This window comes from Ceratotherium simum, chromosome 5 (genome assembly GCF_057802395.1).
Source record: "Ceratotherium simum simum isolate JZ-2026a chromosome 5, ASM5780239v1, whole genome shotgun sequence".
In the NCBI taxonomy this organism is placed as follows: domain Eukaryota; kingdom Metazoa; phylum Chordata; class Mammalia; order Perissodactyla; family Rhinocerotidae; genus Ceratotherium; species Ceratotherium simum.
The window spans coordinates 19,703,837-19,727,293 of NC_141904.1; the positions used below are offsets into that span (position 1 = coordinate 19,703,837).

General features: G+C 40.6%; 1 protein-coding gene across 1 annotated transcript in view; it reads left to right on the forward strand.

The window, feature by feature from the left end:
• ACAD11 (acyl-CoA dehydrogenase family member 11) overlaps positions 1-12,197 on the forward strand; it is a 78,646-nt gene extending 66,449 nt beyond the window's left edge. Inside the window, exons 18-20 of the mRNA XM_004419364.3 lie at positions 7,958-8,074; positions 8,943-9,052; positions 10,159-12,197. Of these exons, the coding sequence (XP_004419421.2) occupies positions 7,958-8,074; positions 8,943-9,052; positions 10,159-10,267 (336 nt within the window). The 3' untranslated portion in view covers positions 10,268-12,197. The remainder of the gene's footprint in view (positions 1-7,957; positions 8,075-8,942; positions 9,053-10,158) is intronic.
• Positions 12,198-23,457: the final 11,260 nt, after the last annotated feature.

Sequence of the window (23,457 nt, forward strand, 5' to 3'; positions counted from 1 at the left end):
ATTAAATCTTTAGTATTTACGATTGCTAACATGTTAGTGTTAAGTCAAACTTGTGGTGATGAAATTGTGTTTGTGTTTGTTGGACATGTATATTTTAGTACATTGGTCCTCTTGTAAAGTATGTTTGTGACCATCTTATAAAATTTTGCACTGTATTTTTTACCTTAAATTAGGTAAATGTTGCATATAGGTTATGTTGGCTTTTTGTGAAATATTATTCAGCACATCTATGATTTAGTTGTAACATTGTTCTTGTGGAAAAATACAGCCTGATGTATGGCACACCCCTAGGAATAATTTGTGGGGAACCTCTTAAGTATACGGCAAGGGCAAGGGTTTGGCTGTTGGAGGGGCCCTGTGGGAGGAGGTGAGAAGATGTGACCCTTTGGGCCATGGATACAACTCCACACTGCTGCTGGACTAGGAGCTGAAGAGTTGCTCACAGCAGCAACTGTCACTTCCCACGCTTTTCTCTTTTCAAGATTGCTGTCCAAACCCTGGAGCAGGGTGAGGGGAGGACACGGAATCGTTGACGGACAGGCATCTTGAACACACAATAAGCACTCTGCTCAAGTGTTGCTTTCATGAGAGATGTTTAATACTGTACTAAAGGGAAATTTCCCTCCTACTTTTTAGAATTAATGTATCAAGCAGAACAAGCCTGAGCTTTTCAAAATTATACCTTCCTTCGCTGGAAACTTCTTGCCTTTGGCACAAAGAAAATGATCTGGCAGAAGCAAGAGAGATGTGTGAGCATGTCATAAACAAAAATCTGGGCCAACTTTTTCATTTTTTTCAACTCGTTAAAGTAACATTCTATTTTCTGAATTTGGAGACTCCTTCCAGCTGCCTTCTAAATAATTCCAGGCACTAAATCAAAAAGTTCTGTATCAAAATTCTGTCTTAGTAAATAAATCTGGCAACCCCTTAGAGCACTCAGTTTCTACCCATTTAATGTTTTTCAGCAAATCTAGGGTCTGTGGAGAGCCAACTGAGAACAGTTTCCTTTATTCTAAAGCTAAGAAGTAAATGCATTTTGAGTCTATTCATGACGTTATAATCACCCAGTTTTACAGCCATCAGAAAGATACTCACTGACCACTGGTGGCTTGTTTGAAGTTAATTCAGAACCTTGTTTCAACCTCTAGGGCAGAGGTGTCCAATAGAAATATATTGTGAGCCACAAATGTAGTTTAAAATTTTCTTGTAGCAACATTTTTAAAAAGTAAAAAGAAATAGATGAAATGGATTTAAATAGTATATTTTATTTAACTGAAGATAGCCAAAATGTTATCATTTCAATATGAAATCAATATAAAAATATTAATAAGGTATTTTACATTCTGTTTTTTAATACTGATTCTTCTAAATTTGGTGTGTATTTCACACTTATACTACATCTCAGTTCAGACTAGGTGTATTTCAAATGCTCAATAGCCACATGTGGTTACCGGCTATTGTATTGAACATCACTGGTAGGGAAACTGATCAAATATCCACTGGTGAAGAAATGTACTAGAGCAAACATGACCAAGCATAAAGGTGGCTGTGGAAGGTTAATGTGGGTCAAATCAGAGCACTGTAATTGTCTGCTGGTCAAACTTATCTTAACAAATATTATTCTCCATTGAAAACACCAGTTCTATGGTTAGAATTGGGAATGAAGAAAACCTATTACAGCCAACCGGAAGCATTTGTTATGTCTCCTGAGTTTCAGTGCTGAATTCTGAGTTTGGTTGCTTGTGGGATTTATGGTGAGGTTTTGTGTCCATATTCTTCCACTTACCTCCCCACTCCTCTTCCACGTTCTGACCAATGGGGAAAACTCAGAGCAAGTTCACTAAGCCAAATGAGAAGCAAGTACCAATTTTTTTAATTAAAATTTTTATTTTGAGATCATTGTAGATTCACATGCAGATGTAAGAAATAATAGAGAGAGATCCCTTGTACCCTTAACCCAGATATTTCCCCCAATGGTAACATCTTGCCAAACTATAGTACAAGATCAGAGCCAAACTATAGTACAAGGTCAATTGTCATTGATACAACGAAGATACAGAACATTTCCCTCACCACAAGGATCCCTCGTGTTGTCCTTTTTTTTTTTTTTTTGTGAGGAAGATCAGCCCTGAGCTAACATCCATGCTAATCCTCCTCTTTTTGCTGAGGAAGACCGGCTCTGAGCTAACATCTATTGCCAATCCTCCTCCTTTTTTTTCCCCCCCTATAGTCCCAGTAGATAGTTGTACGTCATAGTTGCACGTCCTTCTAGTTGCTATATGTGGGACACGGCCTCAGCATGGCCAGAGAAGCGGTGCCTCGGTGCGCGCCCGGGATCCGAACCTGGGCCGCCAGTAGCGGAGCGCGCGCTTAACCACTAAGCCACGGGGCCGGCCCCCTCGTGTTGTCCTTTTATAGCCACACCCACTTCACTCTCACCCCCACCTCCTCATTAGCCCCTGGTGACCTTTAATCTGTTCTTCATTTTTATAGTTTTGTCATTTCAAGAATGGAATCATACAGTATGGAAACTTTTGGGGTTGGTTTTTTTCAGTCAGCGTAATTCTCTGGTGATTCATCCGGGTTATGTGTATCAATAGTTGGTTCCTCTTTATGCTGAGTAGCTTCCTTGATTAACTATTCACCTGTTGAGGGATATGGGTTGTTTCCAGTTTGGGGCTGTTACCAATGAAGCTACTATAAATATTTGTGTACAGGTTTTTGTGTGAACAGAAGTCTTTCCTTCCCTGGGATAAATGCCCAAGAATGCAGTTGCTGGGTCATATGGTAGTTGCACATTTGGTTTTTTTAAGAAACCACCAAAGTCTTTTCCAGAATGGCTCTGCTGTTTTCCTTTTTCACCAGTCATGTATGAGTCATCCAGTTTCTCCATATCCCGCCAGCATATGACGGTGTCATTATTTTTTTGTTTTAGCCATCTGATAGGTTTATAGAGATATCTCATTGTGGTTTTAATTTATATTTTCCTAATGGCTAATCACGTCGAATGCCTTTTCATGTGCTTATTTGCCATCTGATGTCTTCTTCAGTTCATGTCTTATGCCCGTATTCTACTTGGATTGTCTGTTTTTTTACTGTTGAGTTTTGAGAGTTCTTTGTATATTCTGGATAATATCCTTTGCCAGATATGTGATTTGCAAATATTTTCTCCCACTCTGTAGCTTATCTTTTCATCCTCTTAACAGGGTCTGTCACTGAGCAAAACTGTTTCATTTTGATGAGCTCTAATTTGGCAGGTTTCCTTTTATGGATCATGTTTTCAGTGTCAAGTCCAAGAATGCTTTGCCTAGCCCTAGATCCTGAAGATTTTCTCCTGTAATTTTTTTCTAAATGTTTTACATCTGAGTTTGCAATCTATTTTGAGTTTATTTTTATGTAAAGTATGAGAATTAGGTCAAGGGTTATTTCTTTGCCTATGGGTGATGTCCAAGTGCTCCAGCACCGTTTATTGAAAAGGCTGTGCTTCCTTAATTGAATTGTTTTCATGCCTTTCTCAAAAATCAGTCAGGCATGTTTGTGGGGGCCTGTTTCTGAGTTCTCTTTTCTGTCCTGTTGATCGTCTGTCCCTCTGCCAATGCCACACAGGCGTGATTACTATAGTTATATAATTGGTCTTGAAATCAGGATGACTGGTTCATCTCGCTTTAGTCTTCTCTTTCAAAATTGTTGCAGCTATTCTAGTTCCCTTGCTTTTCCATATAAATTTTAGAATAATCTTGTCTATATCTGCAAAAAAATCTTGCTGAGATTTTGATAGGAATTGTGTTAAACCTATATATCAGTTTGGGAAGAATTGACATCTTTAGTATGTTGTGTTTTCTAATCCATGAATACAGTATGTCTCTCCATTTATTTAGCTTTCCTTTGATTTCTTTTATTTTCCATGTGTAGCTTTCAGCATACAAGTCCTATACATGTTTTGTTATATTTACATCTAAGTATTTCAGTTTTTTGAGTGATTGTAAATGATATCATGCTTTTAATTTGGTCCAGGTGTTCATTACTAGTATGTAGAAATGTAATTAATTTTTATATGTTTATCTTGTATCCTGTGACCTTTCTGAACTCACTTATTGGTTCTAGGAGTTTTTTTGTAGATTGAGGTTTTACACAGATAATTATATCATCTGCAAATAGGGGACAGTTTTACGTCTTCAGGCCCAGATGGCATCACTGGTAAATTCTACTAAATAATTAAAGACGAAATAACACCAATTCTCCTCAGTCTCTTCCAGAATATAGAACTGAGGAGGAAACACTTGCCAATTCATTTTATGAGACCAGAATTACCCTAATCCAAAACCAGACAAGAACAAACTACAGACCAATATAGATGCAAAAACCTATTAGGAAATAAAATCCAGCGATACGTAAAAACAATAGTATACCACAACCAAGTAGGATTTATCCCAGGAATTCAAGGCTGATTCATATGCCAAAATCAGTCATTATATAAATTAATCATTGTAATCTGCCACATTAACAGCCTAAAAAAGAAAAACTACATGATCATATCAGTTGATGCAGAAAAACACTTGACAGAATTCAGCATCTATTCATGATAAAAACTCTCAGCAAACTAGGAATAGAAAGGAATTTATTCAGCCTGATGCAGAGCATCTAAAAAATTCTACAGCTATCATCATACTTAATGATGAAAGACTAAATGCCTTTTCCCCAAGACTGGGAACAAAGCAAGGATGTTTACTCTCACCACTCCTGTTTATCATCATAGAGGAAGTTCTAGCCAATGCAGTGAGACAAGAAAAAGAAACAAGGTGCATATAGTTGGGGAAAAAAGAAATAAAACTTCCTATTTTCAGACAACATAATTGTTAGAAAATCTTTAGGAATCTATCAAACAAAACAAAACAACCCTCCTAAGATTAATAATAAGAGCTTAGCAAAGTCGTAGGATACAAGGTCAACACACAAAATCAATCTTATATCTATATACTAGTGATGAACAATTGGAAACTAAAATTTTAAAAATACTGTTTACAATAGACTAAAAAAAGAAATAGGAACAAATCTAGCAAACATGTACAATATCCACATGCTAAGAATTATAATAGTGATAAAAGAAATCAAAGGAAACCTAAATAAATATAGAGAAATACTGTGTTCATGCATTGAAGATTAACATAGTAAAGATGTCAACTGTCCACAAATTGATCTGTAGATTTAATGTAATTCCAATCAAAATCCCAGCAGGACAGTTTTGTAGATATAGGCAAGCTGATCCTACAATTTATGAGGAAATGCAAAGGAACTAAAATAACCAAAACGGTTTGAAAAAGAAGAATAAAGTTGGAGGAATCACACTATCTGATCTGAAGACCACTAAAAGCTGTGGCAATCAAGACAGTGTAGTATTAGCAAAGCAAAAGACATATAGGTCTTTGGAACAGAATAAAGTCCAGAAATAGACTCATAAAAATATGGGTCAACTGATTTTTTATATAGGTGCAAAGGCAGTTCAATGGGGAAAGGTTAGTTTTTATAGTAAATGGTGTTGGCACAATTAGACATTCATAAGCAAAAAAATGAACTTGACCTAAACTTCACACCTTACACAAAATTTAACTCCAAATGGAGCATAGATCTAAATGTAAAAGGTAAAAACTATAAAACTTTTAAAAGAAAAAACTTTTAAAAGAAAATCTTCATGACATGAGATTAGGCAAAAATGTTCTTAGACATGACCCAAAAGCACTACTCGTAAAAGAAAAAATTGACAAATTGGACTTCATTAAAATTAAACATATTCGCTCTATGAAAGTCACTATTAAGAGAATGAAAAGAGCCAGCCCCAGTGGCCTACTGGTTAAGTTTGGCATGCTCCGCTTCAGTGGCCTGGGTTCGGTTCCCGGGCGTGGACCTACACCACGTGGTCTGTCAGTGGCCATGCTATGGTGGCAGCTCATATAGAAAAAGAGAAAGAAAGATTGGCAGTGGATGTTAGCTTGGGGTGAATCTTCCTCAGCAAAAAAACAAAAAGAACGAGAAAAGCTATGGACTGGAAGAAAATATTTGCAAATTGCCTATCTGAAAAATGACTTGTATCCTTAATAAAGAACTCCCTAAACCCAACAGTAAGAAAACAACCCAGTTAAAAAAAATGGGCAAATGACTTGAACAGACACATCACTAAAGAGAATATATAGATGGCAAGTAAGTACATCAAGAGGTGATCAACATCATTAGCCATTAGGGAAAGGCAAATTCAAAATACTGTGAGATGGGGGCCGGCCCCGTGGCTTGGTGGTTAAGTGAGCGCGCTCCACTGCTGGCGACCCGGGTTCGGATCCCGGGCTCACACCGGCGCGCTGCTTCTCCGGCCATGCTGAGGCCACGTCCCACATGCAGCAACTAGAAGGATGCGCAGCTATGACATACAACTATCTACTGGGGCTTTGGGGGAAAAAATAAATAAATAAAATCTTTAAAAACAACAACAACAACAAAAAAAACAAAATACCATGAGATACCTCTGAACACTGTTAAAATGGCTAAAATAAAAAAGTACTGACAATACCAAGTGCTGATGGTTTGGAGAGCGACTGGAACTCTCATACACTGCTGGTGGGAATTTGAAACGGTACAGTCGCTCTGGAAAACTGTTTGACAGCTTCTTATGAGCATTTACCACATGGCGTAATAATTCCACTCCTTTGCATCTGCTTTAAAAAATGAATAGGATGGGCCGGCCACGTGGCTTAGCGGTTAAGTGCGCACACCGCTACCGGCGGCCCGGGTTTGGATCCCAGGTGCGCACTGACGCACCGCTTCTCTGGCCTTGCTGAGGCCGCGTCCCACATACAGCAACTAGAAGGATGTGCAACTATGACGTACAGCTATCTACTAGGGTTTTGGGGAGAAAAAAGGAGGAGGATTGGCAATAGATGTTAGCTCAGGGCCGGTCTTCCTCAGCAAAAAGAGGAGGATTAGCATGGGTGTTAGCTCAGGGCTGATCTTCCTCACAAAAAAAAAAAAAAAAAGAATAGGTATGTTCATACAGAAACCCATATACAAATGTTTACAGAAGCTCTGTTAATTATCACAAAAAACTATAAAAAAGCCAAATGTCCTTCAACGGGTAAATGGATAAACAAACTGTGGTACATCCCTACAATGAAACAATGCTCAGTGATTAAAAGGAATGGACAGTTGATACATAGAACAATTTGGATGAAACTCAGAGGCATTTTGCTGAGTGAAAGAAGCCAGTCTCTAAGGAATACATGCTGTATGGTTCCATTTATATGACATTCTGGAAAAGGCAAAACTATAGTGATTGAGAAGCCATCAGTGGTTGCTAGAGGTTAGGAGTGGGGGAGGGTGTGACTAAACGGGCAGGATGAGGGAGTTTTAGGGGGGGATGGAACTGTTCTGTATCTTGATTGTAGTTACACCAATCTATACGTGTGTTAAAATTTGTAGAACTGTTCCCCAAAGAAAAAGGTAATTTTTACTAAATAAATAACACAACAAAGGACTATCGGACCATCCCCACACTGAAATTGTCCTGGGGGTTATCTAGACTGTCTATAAGCAGGTCTACCACCATACATTTATCCAAGTTTCAGTGAGACTGTGCGATTAGCATTCAAGAGGGTCAGTGAGGAGTGTTTTGGCAATAAGACAGTTCCTCAATTCAGCCATCTTGACTTTAGACATTGCTCAGAAAAATGATTTTTCTGAGCAAATAAAATTTCTAAAATCTGCCAATGTTAATTGCAGCATTCCATGGGTATGTGGTGGCTGCTGTATATCAAACAAATTAACTTTTCCTTTTAAAAATATACAGAGTAAGGCTTGGGAACAGTCCTTGGCCTAGAGAGTGTTTTCACCAAACTACGAGGCCGTGTTACATGAGGACATCAGACGCCAGCTTATGTCCTCCTCCTTTTTGCTGCCCTTTGCTCCCCTGCAGGAGGTGGTGGCTCACTGGATTGCGGAAAGCCGCATTGCCATCGAGGAGATCCGCTTGTTGACCCTGAAAGCCGCCCGCAGCATAGACACTCTGGGCAGCGCTGGAGCTAAGAAGGAGGTGAGGCCCCTTGGACGACCACCTGCCAAGCCGTCTCCAGTTCCTCCCACCCACTGGGCATTTCAAGTTTCATGGCGCCTTGATGGCACGCAGAATATTGGAAGCTTCCATGTGATTTTGGTTTAAAGACTGTAAATCTATGTTACTTGCTGGTTTTCCTTTCATGGGCTGCTTTAGGGAATGATTTTCAGGATGCAGAATATCTTTAGCATTCTTGAGATGCAGCAACAGGGAGTAGGGAAATTCTAGACTTTATACAGACTTGGAATTGTACCCAGTATGTCACTTTCTGCTAGCCTTGTGACCTTGGGCAAAGTATCTAACCTTTCTGCCTGTGGCCTAGGGTTCTGGTGAAGAGTGATCAAGATGCTATAGAATGCATAGCACTACGTGCCGCATCGTAAATATTTCATAAGAGGCACCTCTCATCCCCTGCCTTCTTATGTTTCTGGCTTATATGGAATAAGAATATGATCGTTTAATTCTAAAAGCCAATAAAATTGATAAGAAAAAAATGACTAGTGGTGATTAGTGAAGACTTTTCAACTCTTTTTATGATCCCTAAGATGATGAATATGATTATTCCTGAAATCCTTTTGGAAACAAGGCAAGTTATAAATAAATTAATAAAATGTGATTTGGAAGAGATATCTCTTTCCAGAAGGTCTGTATTGACTGAAATATGGCCATTAGCTGCATTCCAGCAGATCTCTTTGTTGGCTTTCATCAAAGATCCTGTTTCAGTGGTTAATCTGTGTGGGAAAGTTCCCTTGTTTCACTTCACAAAGAAAATACAGATTATATCAAATTCTGCCACATTGTGTATTGTCTAAGAAAGGAACATTCTTTTTATATCTTGCTTATTTAGATTGCAATGATTAAAGTGGCTGCCCCTCGGGCCGTCTGCAAAATCATTGACTGGGCCATCCAAGTGTGTGGAGGTGCAGGCGTTTCCCAGGATTACCCTCTGGCTAACATGTGAGTGAATGTCGTTTAATAGCCGTCTACATTTGATAGGCTTGGTGTTAAAAATCTACAGATGCAGGGGCTGGCGCCATGGCGTAGCAGTTTGGATCCCAGGCTCACACCGATGCACCGTTTGTCAAGCCATGCTATGGCAGCGTCCCATATAAAGTGGAGGAAGATGGGCACAGATGTTAGCCCAGGGCCAGTCTTCCTCAGCAAAAAGAGGAGGATTGGCATGGAAGTTAGCTCAGGGCTGATCTTCCTCACCAAAAAAAAAAAAAAAAAATCTACAGATGCTTTGACACTAGTTGGTTAAGAAGAAAATAACTAACGCTAAAGTAAAACTGAAGGCTAAATGAAGTAACATGGGTACTTGAATAGAGAGCTCAGCACCAGTAAAGTGTTGCTCTTATGATTACAGTGATCGTTTCACTCGTTCATGTTAGCTTTTACGCTGAGGGGACACACTGCAGTTCCTGAGCTACAGCGAAATAGCGTGAGGGCTCACCCTGAAACAGGAAGGGAGGAGGGAGCAGAGATGGCCAAAAGGAGGCCGGAGCCAGGCTTAGGTCTGTACTTAGGACGGTTTAGCACCTCCACACGGAGGCTTCGGTCCCATCTGCAGCAGGGCATGCAATGACCATCTCCGGTGCAGATTCTGGTTGCCCATCACCACACGGTTACGGCGCCCCTTCTCTATCACACTGGAGATAAGAATCTGGTGCCCCATCAATTTTTAACCTTAAGAGAGAACTAAATCTACAGCACTATATATCTATAGTATATAAGTATTATATGTTTATACTTCACTGCCTGTGGCTTACCTAAGATAGCTCTTAGTTCTAGCAACTTCTGCTAACCTATAGCAAACCAAGACTGAGATTGAGCCCACTGCCCTGTGCCATTTGAGATTCCACTTCCCAAGGTGAGAACTTGCAGATGGCATTTCAGAAATCCTTGGGCTTACATTCCTTGATTTTCCCCGTGTTCTTTTTCTTATCACTGCCTTGGCAAGATATCAGAAATTAATAGTCATGGCTTAGAATCAGAGTGACTGACGTTAAAGTATCATGTTCCTGTCTGATAACTCCTGCCATCCCTGCTCTCTGTTTTTCCAGGTATGCCCTAACGAGAACTCTGCGCTTAGCGGATGGGCCCGATGAAGTCCACCTGTCTGCTGTTGCAGCCATGGAGCTGCGGGACCAAGCCCTGAGGGCCAAGCTGTAGGGAGGAGAGGCGTCCCGCCTTCAGACAGGCGGCCTGGGCTCCGCTCTTGAATCGCATTCTGGTTTTGCAACAGCTTGAGCGCAGGATTAATTACTCACTTTCAGTAAAGATTTTGATCTTTTTTGATCATCTATTTTGATGAGTGGGTTTTATAATTTCAAGTGTCACATAGGTGTAAGTTAAGTAAGAAATTCTGTAGCTGTTGTAATTCAGTCTAATTCCTGTGTTTTGCATTTATATTTTAAACACTCAACTTGTAAAGAGATAATGAACTAAATTGGAGAACTAAAGCATAGGTATAAAAATATTTTCATGTTTTGATTCTCAGGAATTGTTCTATTTAAATAAATATTCAAGGAATATTTAATCATTACTTCGTAAAAAATATAATGAGATCTCCTTTTTAACACTGGTTTTAAGGGTTGGTTTAACACTTTGTAGTAATGTTTGCATTGGGGAGAGAGGCATGACTGACTGGGTCATTTTAGAATTCACATCATCATAAGCTTCTTCATAATTCAATAGGAAGCATTTACACATAAAATCTAAATGCAGCTTAAACTTTACTAGAAAACATGGCAGATATGAGAAAATAAAATTAAGAAAATTTTTAATTATTTATAATATGTTGATGAGAACAGTGGAGAGTTTAAGCTACAAGGAAGTTATTTAGTTTTGAGACGAGATTAAAGACAGTCTGCTTTGAATGCCGTCCTGTTAATAGCAACCTCCTTGTGGCTCTTTAAATCAGCACTGTCGGGGACAGCAGCCATTGGCCACAGGTGACTCTGCAGCACCTGAACTGTAGCTCGTGCAACTGGGGAACTGAATTTGTATTTTTTAAAATTTTAATTAATTTAAATATCGATTCTCAACTCAGTTACTGTAAAACTTTTCAGTATGCTTAGAATAACTTCGGTATGTGAATTGACTTTTTCAAATGTAAATTTTATGAAATCTAAATGCAGAGCAAGTGTTGTGAATGAAAATTTTGCATCTGAATTAAAAAATAAAGTATAAAATACACACAAATTTTGAAGAAATTTAATATGAGAAAATTAAAATATCTCAATACTTTTTAAGTATTTATTACATGTTGAAAGGATAAAATTTGGATATATTGAATTAAAATATATTATTAAAATTAATTTCACCTGTTATTCATTCTTTAGTGTGAATGCCATTGGAATAGTAACTGGTAAATTTTTAAATTTTAAAATGAAATTTTTTTTTATTATTATGATTTGTTTTGGTGAGGAAGATGAGCCCTGAGCTAACATCTGTTGCCAATCCTTCTCTTTTTGCTGAGGAAGGTTGGCCCTGGGCTAACATCTGTGCCCATCTTCCTCTACTTTGTATGTGGGACGCCCGCCACAGCATGGCTTGCCAAGCAGCGCATAGGTCCACGCCCGGGATCCAAACCTGTGAACCCCAGGCCGCTGAGGTGGAGCGTGCAAACTTAACCGCTACACCACCGGGCCGGCCCCGAAAGTATTTTTATTTTTGAAACTCTGTTTTATTAGAAAGCGTACATACCACATGAATTTATTGGTGTCCAGAGATTATTTCAATTGTTATTTAAATGTCTTCTTGGAGTGCGGGTGGGGAGCAGGCATCTGACAAAGACCTGGGTTCTGATTCCTTGTGTGTAATGTGGCCTCTTAAACATCTGCCTTTGAGACTTACCTCTCTGCACCTCATTTTTCTTTCTGTATCTACTGAAGTTCTGCTGTGACAATCATAGAAGCCATATAGAAGCACCTTGATATTTGTGAACCACAATAAAGTACTTTATAAGGTATCCTTATTTAAAGTGGCTAAATCTTATAGCCCAAGCTATTTAACCTCATTACTAGTTTGAAGTTATACTTAGAAGAAATCAGGATTGTTTCTGAACAATTATAATTAAAAGTTATGTCTGGTACTTATAATCTTGTGATAATTCTTTCCTCTAACTTGGTGGTTGACTTGTTTCAATTAATCTGTGTTTATCTAAGTCTGTCACATACACAGCCATCCCTAAGGAAGTCACTCCATGTGATCAATATTCACCCCTCTCCCCTGCCCTTAATTTATTCAGATAAAATGTTATAAAGAATAGGAAGGGTTGTTTTAAAAGGGAAAATTCCAGTCTCCAAAGGATAATGTAAGATCAAGGGACCCTTTGCCTCAGTCACAGTGAGTGAATAAACTGACTGTAAGCATGGGAGCCTCAGAGCCATTTCTAGGATTTCCTCAGGCTGTCACCGGGAGTCACTATGCAGCAGTCCCCCTGGGACAGTGGGCCAGCACTTATCACTTGACATATTTCATATGTACTTATTTAGGTCTTCTCACTAGAGTGTAAGCCCCACTTTTCCCCTCCTATAGTCACTTATTTCACTTTTTTTGTACTAGGGGGTCTCCTCAATCCCTGGAACCATGCCTGACCTCCAGTAGGCACTCAAAAAAGGAAAGAGAATGAAGGCATGAATGAATGAATGTGCATGGATGCTCTCCTGATCCCTAATTTGCAGTCAGTGAGGAGGCAAAGCATTTATTTATAGGTCTGCAAACAACAGAGCAGAATCCTGAGCCCCAGCCCGTGAACACAGAGGTTGGACAACAGGCCCAGAATGGGTTTTGGGTCGCTGGAGAAAAACGGGCTCAGAGAGGACCTCAGTGCCCCAGCAGTGGGGAGCACCCAGCAGTTTGGGCAAATCAGTTGATGAAACAGATGTTTAATGAGTATTTAACAACCCAGGGGAATGCAGGTTTACTTTTTGATAATTTCCTGATGTCTGATCCAATCTAATCAGCCAGAGTACTGTGATCAGGTCTAGGTACAGAGGGAAGTCAGGATACCTAAGAAAAGCAAAACCACTTTTGGTGATTGTTAGAATTTTCCAATTTTCCAAATAAACAGGATTCTGGGAAATGTCCTCACTTAATTCAGGACAGACAAAGAGCATTTAGAGTCTATGATCCTGCCTCAATATTTTTATTTCTCTTTTTTCCAGTATCTCTTTCACATTGTGGTGCTTATGTGTTTATCATGAAGAAAGTCCATGCACATTCTAGTGTAGGAGTGTGAGGTTGCGATAAGCTCTGTGAAACAAGGGCTTTTCAATGCCTTATCGTCACCCAAAAATATGTGAACAAACAAAGGGTGAGTGTCCTGGGGTGGTGTCTCTCTCAGTCCACCCCAAGGAAGTACTGGTCCAATGGAGAGTGGGCACGTGGACTGGGTTCCTCTCGCCCACTGGGTTGGCGGCTAATACCACCTGGAGAAGAGTCGCATTTCACTGTTTTAAATGGGTAGAGTAGAGATTGCAGACGCCTCCTCTCCCTGCCGCCCATACCTCTCTGACTTCAATTTCTACCGTTTTTTTTTTCTCCTTACTTCACACCAGTCAAATTGGCTCTCTGCTGTTCCTCCAATAGCCCAGATTTTTGTAAAATTAGAAACAATATTTACTGTTTTCTGTTAAAATAGAGCATTTTTATGAGAAAAGAATGTGCAAAAAGAGCCTTCCTGGGTTTTCTCACTTATCCCAGCAGGCTGGGACTACTGATTCAAACCCTTCCTCACTGTGTAGAAGGGAAAGCTCTCCACCTACTCATGGGAAATTAGGCTACTTTAGTTTTACTTTTGATTACTTGCGTGCATTTAAAAAAAAAATTCAAAACCCAACTATGAACAAGCTGTCTGTCCCTAGGCACGTATGAGCAGTCTACTTGGACAGACACACAGACAGACTTGGGCGTCAAGTCCACATCTCCATGTGCAGGCCTGGTATAGAGGTCCCTGGAAATCAGGTGGGTGTTCCTAGCTGGGCATCGAAAAAGACCCAGCTCCTGGTCAGCTGGTTGAAAACACGCATAGTGCCCCCAGTGAGAGGCTGAGGGTCCCTCTTCAGCAAGGAGTATTTTGGGTGTGGTAGGGCAGCCTTCTGGCCACAGGTGGTATCTGGTCTAGAAGCTACTTATTCTAACTCCAAATCCTCTTGAGATCCTTAAATTGACAAAGAGTGAATTTAAGTTTCAAATGGCACACCCAGTTATACCAGGTAGAGGATGTCGTTAAGGCAACGGCCTCACCAAGTCCATGCACAGAGCTCTGACCCCACCATTCCCCTCCCCTCACCCTTCAGGACCACCTGGTCCTGCCCACTGCTCCTCCTTGGTGGCAGCTTCTGGCATCCAGAAGCCTTGAGCAGCCTCAGCCTCAGCCTCACAAGTTGGAGGTGGCCCAATTAAGGAACTTCATGGCAACTTCAAGGCCAAGGTCCTACCTTGGGGCTTTTGCACTTGCTTTTCTGTTTGCCTAGAAAGCTCCCCCACCCTGTAGTCTCAAGGCTTGCTCCTGTCCTGCAAATGTAACACTCTAGGTGTTCCTTCCGTGATCACCCCATCTAAATGTCTGTGCCCTTCCAACACACACAGACACATGCACATACACACATTCCTCACACCCTTCCCTGATTTGTTTTTTTCTTAGAACTTTCATCATGTAACATACTATAGATCTTTCTTTTTTATTTGGCTTATTATCCCTCTTCCCCCATTAAAAAGTATGCTTTAGCAGAGAGGGGTTTTTGTCTGTTTTCTCACTGCTATATCCTTATGATCTCGGACAGTGCCTGGAGCATGCATAATAGGTCCTCAGCAAATATTTGTGGAATGCGTGAATGGCATTCCTCCAGCTGTAGGAGGGCAGGGATCCCAGGAAGTTTGGTTAACCTCTGTATCAGAAGTGTGGGCCATGGGCTCATGTTTACTCACTGGCTGTGCAGATGCTTAAAAGAAGACCTAGAGCCGTGCTTCTCAACCCTGGATGAGTGTGAGAATCCCCTGAGGAGCTTGCTATAGACTCAGCCGCCCCAGCCCCAGCCCCAGCCCTGCTGATTGCGACTTCAGTGGTGACAAGATGCTCCAGGGATTCTGGTGAAATGCGGGTCCAGGGTTGAGACTTGCTTCCTGACAAATCCTGATCAAGTCTGTTGGAGTGTTTGGCTGCAAACACCAGGAAGAGAACGGCTAGTGTGAGCAAAAGGGGATTTGTTAGGTGAGTGTGAAAGTAGAAGAGTAAGGAAGTCTGGAGGGTCTCGCCAAGACACAGGCAGGGAGAGCGGCCCCAGCAGCGGCTTGCCTCCCTCTGACCCGCCCGCCAACTCTCCGTCCTTGCCTCGCTTGCTCGGGCTCTGAGGAGCGCTTGGTTGGCCAAGCTCCATTTACAGGTCCGCCCCAGCCTGTCCTGGAACAGGAAGAGGGAAGAGAAATGTAAGGCAAGCCACACATGCGATTTTCAATTTTCTAGTGCCGCATTAAAAAAAGGTAAAAAGAAACATGTGAAATTAATTTTAACAGTATATTTTATTTAACCTAAAATACATACAAATATTATCATTTCACTGTGTAATCAATTTAAAAAATTATCAATAAGATATTTTACACTTTTCCCAAAAAAATCCAGAGTATATTTTACATTTACAGCACATCTCAATTTGGAAGCTAAATTTTCATTGGAAATACTTGAACTGTGGAAAGTTGACTGTATGTAGAGTTCATAAAATTTACAGTTGAAAAAGTAGATTCACATACTCAAATTGTTCCAAACATACTTAAAAGTTTTCAAAAACTGAATCGAATCAGTTTTGTAATTTAAATAAGTTAAATTAAATTAAAAATCCAGTTCCTCAGATACATTTCAAGTGCTCAGTAGTCACATGCGGCCAGTGGCCACTGTGTTGGACAGCACAGCTCTGTCCCTATGGCCTCCAGAGTTTGAGAGGTCACTGGGATACCTTCCCACCAAAACCACACTCAGTGCGGGAAAGGACTTGGAGCGTTATTAGAAATGGAGAATGGATGCTGAGCGGCCAAAAACAACTGTGTGCTACAGTAACTAAGGGAAGACAGTGATTTTTATCTTTTATGTTTTTGTCTGGTGAAGGAAAAAAGTTAACTCCAGTGTATTTCCCGTATTTAAGGACAATCAATCAAAAAAACTCAACACGACAAAAAATTACTAAGCATTTCTAGTTTACCAAGGATCCTGTGGTATAACCATTCCTAAAGATCATTTGAGGGAAGATTGATATTTGTTCAGGGTGGTTAGGGTTTCTGAACAGAAACAAAAGGATGGCTTTAACACATAGGAATAGAAGAGTGTGAACTCAATCTCTTAAGGTTACAGAGTTGATTTATGAGCCAGAGTCCGCCCAGCTTGGTGGGAATTAATAAGGATCTAGTCATGGGAAATGGAGACAATATTTTTTATAAAATTCAAAACTTTGATCATCAATTACTTTCTCCCAACTCATCCTCTGCAGAATTGTTTATGATAAGATTTTTGGCTTCAGTGGAAATGGTCCCCAAATGGCTTACTTGCTGCATTTCATTCAGTTTAGTCCATCATAACTCCTATCTCTGTCTCCAAGATGCTAAATGAACTTTCTACTCTTAAGGGACTGAGCCAGAAATAAAGCTGGAGGGGTGGCCCTCTCATCAGATGTAGATGTTTTGTGCCTCGTAGAGCAAGCTTCCCTTCTCCAGGAGGCTGAGGAGCACATGAGCTTCTTTCACAGCCTGCTCTCCCAGGTGATCATGGCTGTTGGTTCTCAGGCCAGATCAACACAGACCTGTCGACCTTGGCAGGCAACCCTCCTCCATTGGTTGAAGTTAGACTTAAACTCTAAATCCAGTTGAAACCTTTCTGCGAGAAGTCTCCTTCCAGCCCTTCAAGACAGCTGGACTACATCCCAAAGGAGTAAATAATTTGACAGGCAAACCCATATTATGTTGTGATCCTTGCACACTAAATTAATGATTTTCTTTGTTCTACTCTTAACCTTTCTTTTGCTGGCAAAGTTGGAGACAAAAACCATCCAGAAGAAAAGAAGAGAGGCAGAAACAGCCACTCACAGAAGCTTTAACATTTTGCCAGCAGTGGAGCACGAATGCTAAGGGACTTAAAACAGAAATTTTGGAAATATTTTCCTTTGTTTTCTGTGTAAGTACCAGTTTATTTTCTCAAGGTTGTGTGGTTGACGAAAATCCGGCCCTATCTGGTACAAATGGGTGGGGTTTTTAGGTTAAGTGAGTTGTTGGTGGATGAAATACCTCCTGAAGGCAAGGACGCCTGGGGCCTGTTCACAAGTGCATCCCCCTCGAGGGCACTCAGTGAGGACTGGTCGAGTTGCCCAGGATGGCAGGTGCCCTCCGTCTCAGCTCTAACGTTGATCTAGTATTCTTTCAATTCATGTTGGTCTAGTGTTGCTTCAACTAGATATAAATAAGAAAGCCTTCTGATTTAATACACTTTAAAGAATCATGAGGCAGCAAAGCTAACACTGAACAGGAAGGAAATATTTTAAGATCCCATATCCACTGTGCAAGATGAGTCGGACGCAACTTCAACCGAAGAACCTAGAAGCAGGAAGCAAAAGAAGATAATTGGTGGGATTTCTCCTCATTTGGGAACTCCAGTCCTGGCCCCAAACCTCAGTGGGTCAGATTCTGAGAAGCTGGCATTGTTGAAAATACCCAGAAGTCAGAGGAGACTGGTCTGGAGCAGGAATTTGTGACGTTGGAAACCAGCCCACATGGCGCTGACTCAGACAGAGCCCATGGCTTTGTTAACGTCAATTGGTAAAGGTTGCTGTTTGTTGTTACCATCCATTTTGTACTATGTAAATAGGGGCCAATTTTTTTTTTTGAAGTGAAGCACTGATTTATACAAGCACAGTTTGATTCATTCACCAAATACGTAGTGAGTGCCTATTATATTCTAGGTATAATGCTAAACTCTAGGGATCAAAGGCGGACAAGGCAGACATGATCCCTGCTCTCACAAAACTTACTTCATGTGGGGAGATGAGCAATTAACCAAGTGCTCTCATTCAAGGAGTCCACGCTCTCCGGCAGTCATGGAAGGCTCCCAGATCTGAATAACCAGAGGTGCAAGGAGGAGAGAAAAATGTTCTGGCTAGAATAGTGTATGTGAAGATCTGGGGGAAAATGGTTGGCAAGTTCTAATAACTGAGAAGTTCACTATTTTTGGAATGATACAGAGACAGCAGGAGAGATGATGCCAGAGAGAGTAGGGGCCAAATCATGAAAGGCCTCACAATGCAAGACAAGGCACGAGACTTGGTCCTAAGGGCAGTGAGGAGTAATGAAAGGGCATTAAACATAGGATAGAAAAGATCATATCTGGGCTTTAGAAATATTACTCCATGAAGAATGGATTGGATTCAGACTATGTTAGAAGCAGGACACCAGTTAGGATCCTGTTGCACTGATCCAGGGACGACATGTTAGAGGCCTACACAATGGTGGAGATAGATTGGAAATAGATTCGAGAGATATTCAAGATGCAGAAGCAACGAAACACAGTGTTAATTAAAAGTGGTGTGGTGAGAGAGATGTTCAAGTCAAGCATGATGCTTGTGGCTCTGGTGTGGCAACCAGTTAGATCTGAAGGTTCATTCAGTTTACTTAATAGATTTCATAGTTTTATTTTTCACTTTAAACCTTTGATGTAGCTGGAATATGTGTACACGTAAGAAAATGAGGGTGGGGCCTATTATAGACCTTTCCAATATAGGGTAGGATCTATATAATGGCTGGCCAGTTGCTTGATGAAGCCATTTCTCCTTTCTCACCAAATAGACACACATGCTTAGTGGAAAGGCCATCTTTATCACATGCTATTTGTCATATACTTGGACTGATTTCCTTTTTTTTCCTGAAAAAAATTTTTTTTTGAGGAACAAAAAACATCTGTGCTAATATCTGTTGCCAATCCTTTCTCTTTTTTTCCTTTTTTCCCCCAAAGCCCCAGTACGTAGTTGTGTATCATACATAGTTGTAGAGTTGTAGCTCTTCTGTGTGGGATGCTGCCTCAGCATGGCTTGCTGAGCGGTGAGTAGGTCTGTGCCCAGGATCCGAACCGGCAAACCCCGGGGCCGCCAAAGTTAACTGCTACGAGAACTTAACCCATCGCCACTGGGCCGGCCCCTGGACTGATTTTTTAGACTGTTTGGTTCTGTTGACCTTTTGTTATAGTGCCTATACAACACTGTTTTAATTTTCTGTAACTTTTTAATATACTTTAAAATCTAGCTGAGCAATTCTTTATCCATTTTCTTTCACATATTTTTATAATATTCTCACAAATGAGCCATAAAATTATTTTGTTGGGATTTTGAGTGAGATTGTATTGAGTTTACTTTAGGGACAAATGACACCTCTACAATATCAGAACATCCTACCAGGAATAAGAAGAGTCTCTCTATTCAAGAATTCCTTTATTTCCCTCAGTAGAGTGCCAGTCTTTGTATAAATCTTATACATTTCATGTTAAGGTTATTCCTAAATATTTTATGTTTCTTTTCGTCATTGTGGATAATATTTTTTCTATTGTATTTCCCATGCATTGTTTGCATGTACAAAAGCTGCTTTCTTTTATTTTTTTTGTGAGGAAGATCAGCTCTGAGCTATCCATGCCAAGCCTCTTCTTTTTTTTTTTTGGCTGAAGAAGACTGGCCCTGGGCTAACATCCGTGCCCATCTTCCTCCACTTTATATGGGACGCCGCCACAGCATGGCCTGACAAGTGGTGCGTCGGTGCGCGCCCGGGATCCGAACTCGGGCTGCCAGCAGCGGACCGCACGCACTTAACCGCTATGCCGTGGGGCCAGCCCCCAAAAGCTGCTTTCTTAAAGTTTTGGTTTTACTGGTTTTTAATTTCTCCTTAATATGTATTGATTTTTTTAAATTTAGTTTTTATTTTTAATCAAAGGTGTACATGTCAGAGTTCAACAGTCAAATCTTTCAAAAGCTAGTTCAAAGCGTTCAAAGCTAGTTATAAAAAACATCCGTGGTTCCTCCTCCCCACCCTTCCAATATGCTAATTCCTTATTTCCGTAGGCAACCGCTTAAAAACTTTTAAGCTAATCGATAAGCATGACTATCTACTTCTAAATAATGCAGTTACAGTCATGTGCCGCATAATGATGTTTCAGTCAACCACAGACTGTATATTTGACGTGGGTCCCATGAGACTAGTACCATACAGCCTAGGTGTTTAGTAGGCTATACCATCTAGGTTTGTGTGAGTACACTTTATGAGGTTGGCACAATGACAAAACAACCTAATGACGCATTTCTTGGAACGTCTGTATTGTGAAGCGACACAACTGTAGACTACTACTCATGTCCCAGTTATTATTTTGAAAAAATTTCAAACCTTCAGAAAAGTGACAGGAATAGAGTCTAGTGAACACTTGTATCCCTTATCTAGATCCACATTTGCTCTCTCTCTCTCTTGCTCTGCTATTTGAGAGAGAGCTGAACACCTCCTGTCACTTGTCCATTCTACAATGATCACAGGGCAATCTGACCTCGATAAATACTACTGTTCACATATAATCTGTTATATTGTTACCCTTGTTTTTTTTGTTTTAGCCATTATTTATTGATTTCTTAATTTAGAAGATTCAGTTGTCTTGCATCTTCTCCCCCGACCAAACTTACATACACTCACTCACACATATGCTTCCTGTTTTTCCCTTCTCCCAACATAATCATATTGGCATTATAATTATGTAAGTACCAATCAGAAGCTTACCTTACCATGTCATATATCCAACGATCATTTTGCTGTCCAACTCTTCTAAACTCTTCCCTCAGGTACATCAATCTCCTTCCTCTCAGTCTGTTCATAAACATAGGTTGTCTATCAATTTCATCTTCTTGAAGAATTTGTTCCCAGAGCCTCTGACCTGCTCTGGTCTGGTCTGGTTTTGCTCTAAATCAGCTGCAAGCTGTTGTCTTAATTTAGGTTCTCTTTTCACCATCATTTGGAGAATCCCACTTTCCTTTCTTGGTCTCCCTGCTTTGGTGGAGAATATCCTTCAGGAGCTTCTTACAAAATATTCATGGGAGGTAAATCGGAGAACTTGTGTGTTTGAAAATGTCTTAATTTTGTCCCCTCACTTAATTGGTAGTTTGGCTGGATCTAGAATCCTGGGCTGGGAAATCATTCTCCCTTAGACTTTTGAAACCATCACTCCCTTATCTTCTCACTTTCAGTGTTATTGAGACACCCAGTGCTATTCCGATTCTTTTTCCTTTCTAAGAAATTGTCAACACAAATAACCCATAATCAATCATAAATCAAAATTGGGGTGAGTTTATTATATGAGCCAGGTCTGGGGACTATAGCCCAGGGGGCCTTCCCAAAGGAAGGGAGCACACCAAAGAAGTGGGGTGTACGGAGTGATTATATACTGTCCTGGAACAAAGAGCATACATCACATATGACAGGAATGTCCCTTTTACAACAGTCATGAGATTGCTTTGCTGGCACAGCAGGTCAGTGGTCACAAGGTGAGCACAGCAGGTCAGTAATTAATCCTTAGTTTCTAGGAAGAGATGCTTATCCTTAAAGAAATGCTGACATGGGGGGAGGAAGCTACATCCCTATCTTTAAGGGCCTCATTCTTGTCTTTGGGACATTGTAAATGTTTAAAGAAGATGTACAAAGCATGCTGAACAGTCCATGTCAGGCCTTTCTGGAAAAACAAGGTCAGGCCAAATTAGTTTTAAACCAAATAACTTCCTCATGTACTCCAATATATACTATTGCTTGTCGTTTATTCATCAAAATGTTCTCCCCTTCTCCTGCCACACCCTGGAGGCTTATAGGAACTTCCTGTTTTCATATTGTAAAATTTCACAATGATGTGCATTTGTAAGGGTTTAATTTCATCCTTTGGGCTGGGCACACAGTGGCGTACCCCTCCTTTCCAGGAAAGTTTTTGAATTTTTTATTTTGTCCTCCACCCATCTTAGTCAGCTTGGGCTGTGATAACAAAATACCATAAACTGGGTGACTTAAACAACAAACATTTATTTTTCATAGTTCTCGAAGCTGGAAGCCCAAGATCAAGGCACTGGCAGATTCAGTGGCTGTTGAGGCCCTGTTTCTGGTTTCCAAATGCTAATTTCTCACTGTGTTCTCACATGGCAGAAAGAGCTCAAGAGAATTCTCTGGGGTCCCTGTTATAAGGGCACTAATCCCATTCTTGAGGGCTCCACCCTCATGACCTAATCACTTCTGAGACCCCGGCTCCTAATACCAATCACCTTGGAGGTTAGGAGTTCAACATATGAATTTGGGGGAACACAAACATTCAGTCCATAACATCTCCTTTTCAAAACTAGTGTCTCTTTCTAGACCTAGGTGTTTTGGATTATGGGCCTCAGACTGGGCCTCTTGTTTGTTTTAACTTTTGTCTCCTGTTTCCATCTCTTTTTACTCTGCTTCTTAAGGAAACTTCCTCAACTTTATCTCTCAATGTCTTCCATTGTTCTTCATTTCTGCTATTTTAATTTTTTTTTAATTTATAAGACCTGATTTTAGTTCTCTGAAAAAAAAATAAGTGGCATCCTCTCGTTTTGTGGATGCAATGTTTATCTCTGAGGGTATTAATGATAGCTTTCTTCTCCAATGTTTTCTTCTTCCTTCATTGTTTTCTCCAAGTTGCCTTTTTCCTTCCTGTTTTGGCCTCTTTCATGCTTCTCCTCTCCTGCTTGGAGGTATATACACTTGTTAGCATGCACTCTAAAGTCTGACTTCAAAGGTTTTCCATCACGCTAAGCTGCTTTAGAAAAGTCCCCATCACATGGAGGGTGTGGTATCATCCAGCCCTGTAGCAGCTGACAAACGTTTCTGCTCTAAACTCAAGACGTGCATAATGAACTCATCTTGATCATTTTAGGGCTGACAAGATAGTCTCTGGTCAACTCATATTTAAAGGCAGGGAATATGCTCCATTTCCTGTCTTGGAGCGCTGGGAAACTGGATAGATGTATACAAAAGGCTGTTTTGAGTCTCGTAAAATATTAAAGTTGTGAGACTGAGGTTTAAACTTAAGTTCTAGTTGGAGCAACTTGACTGAATTTATGCACACTAAATATTTGTAGAATTCCTTCCCTATGACATTTCTTTTTGAAAATAAATGACTCATCCGTTCGCTGACTGAGCCACATCTTCATCACCTTTTCCCCGAAATAAAGAGGCTGAGGGCACGGGGTTCCTCTCCCCCCGTGCAGACATGGCCACGCTCGGCAGGGGCCAGGGGAGGAGGCAACGTTCCCTGCAGACGTTAGATTTTATAAATACTGGCCTTGGAGAATAAC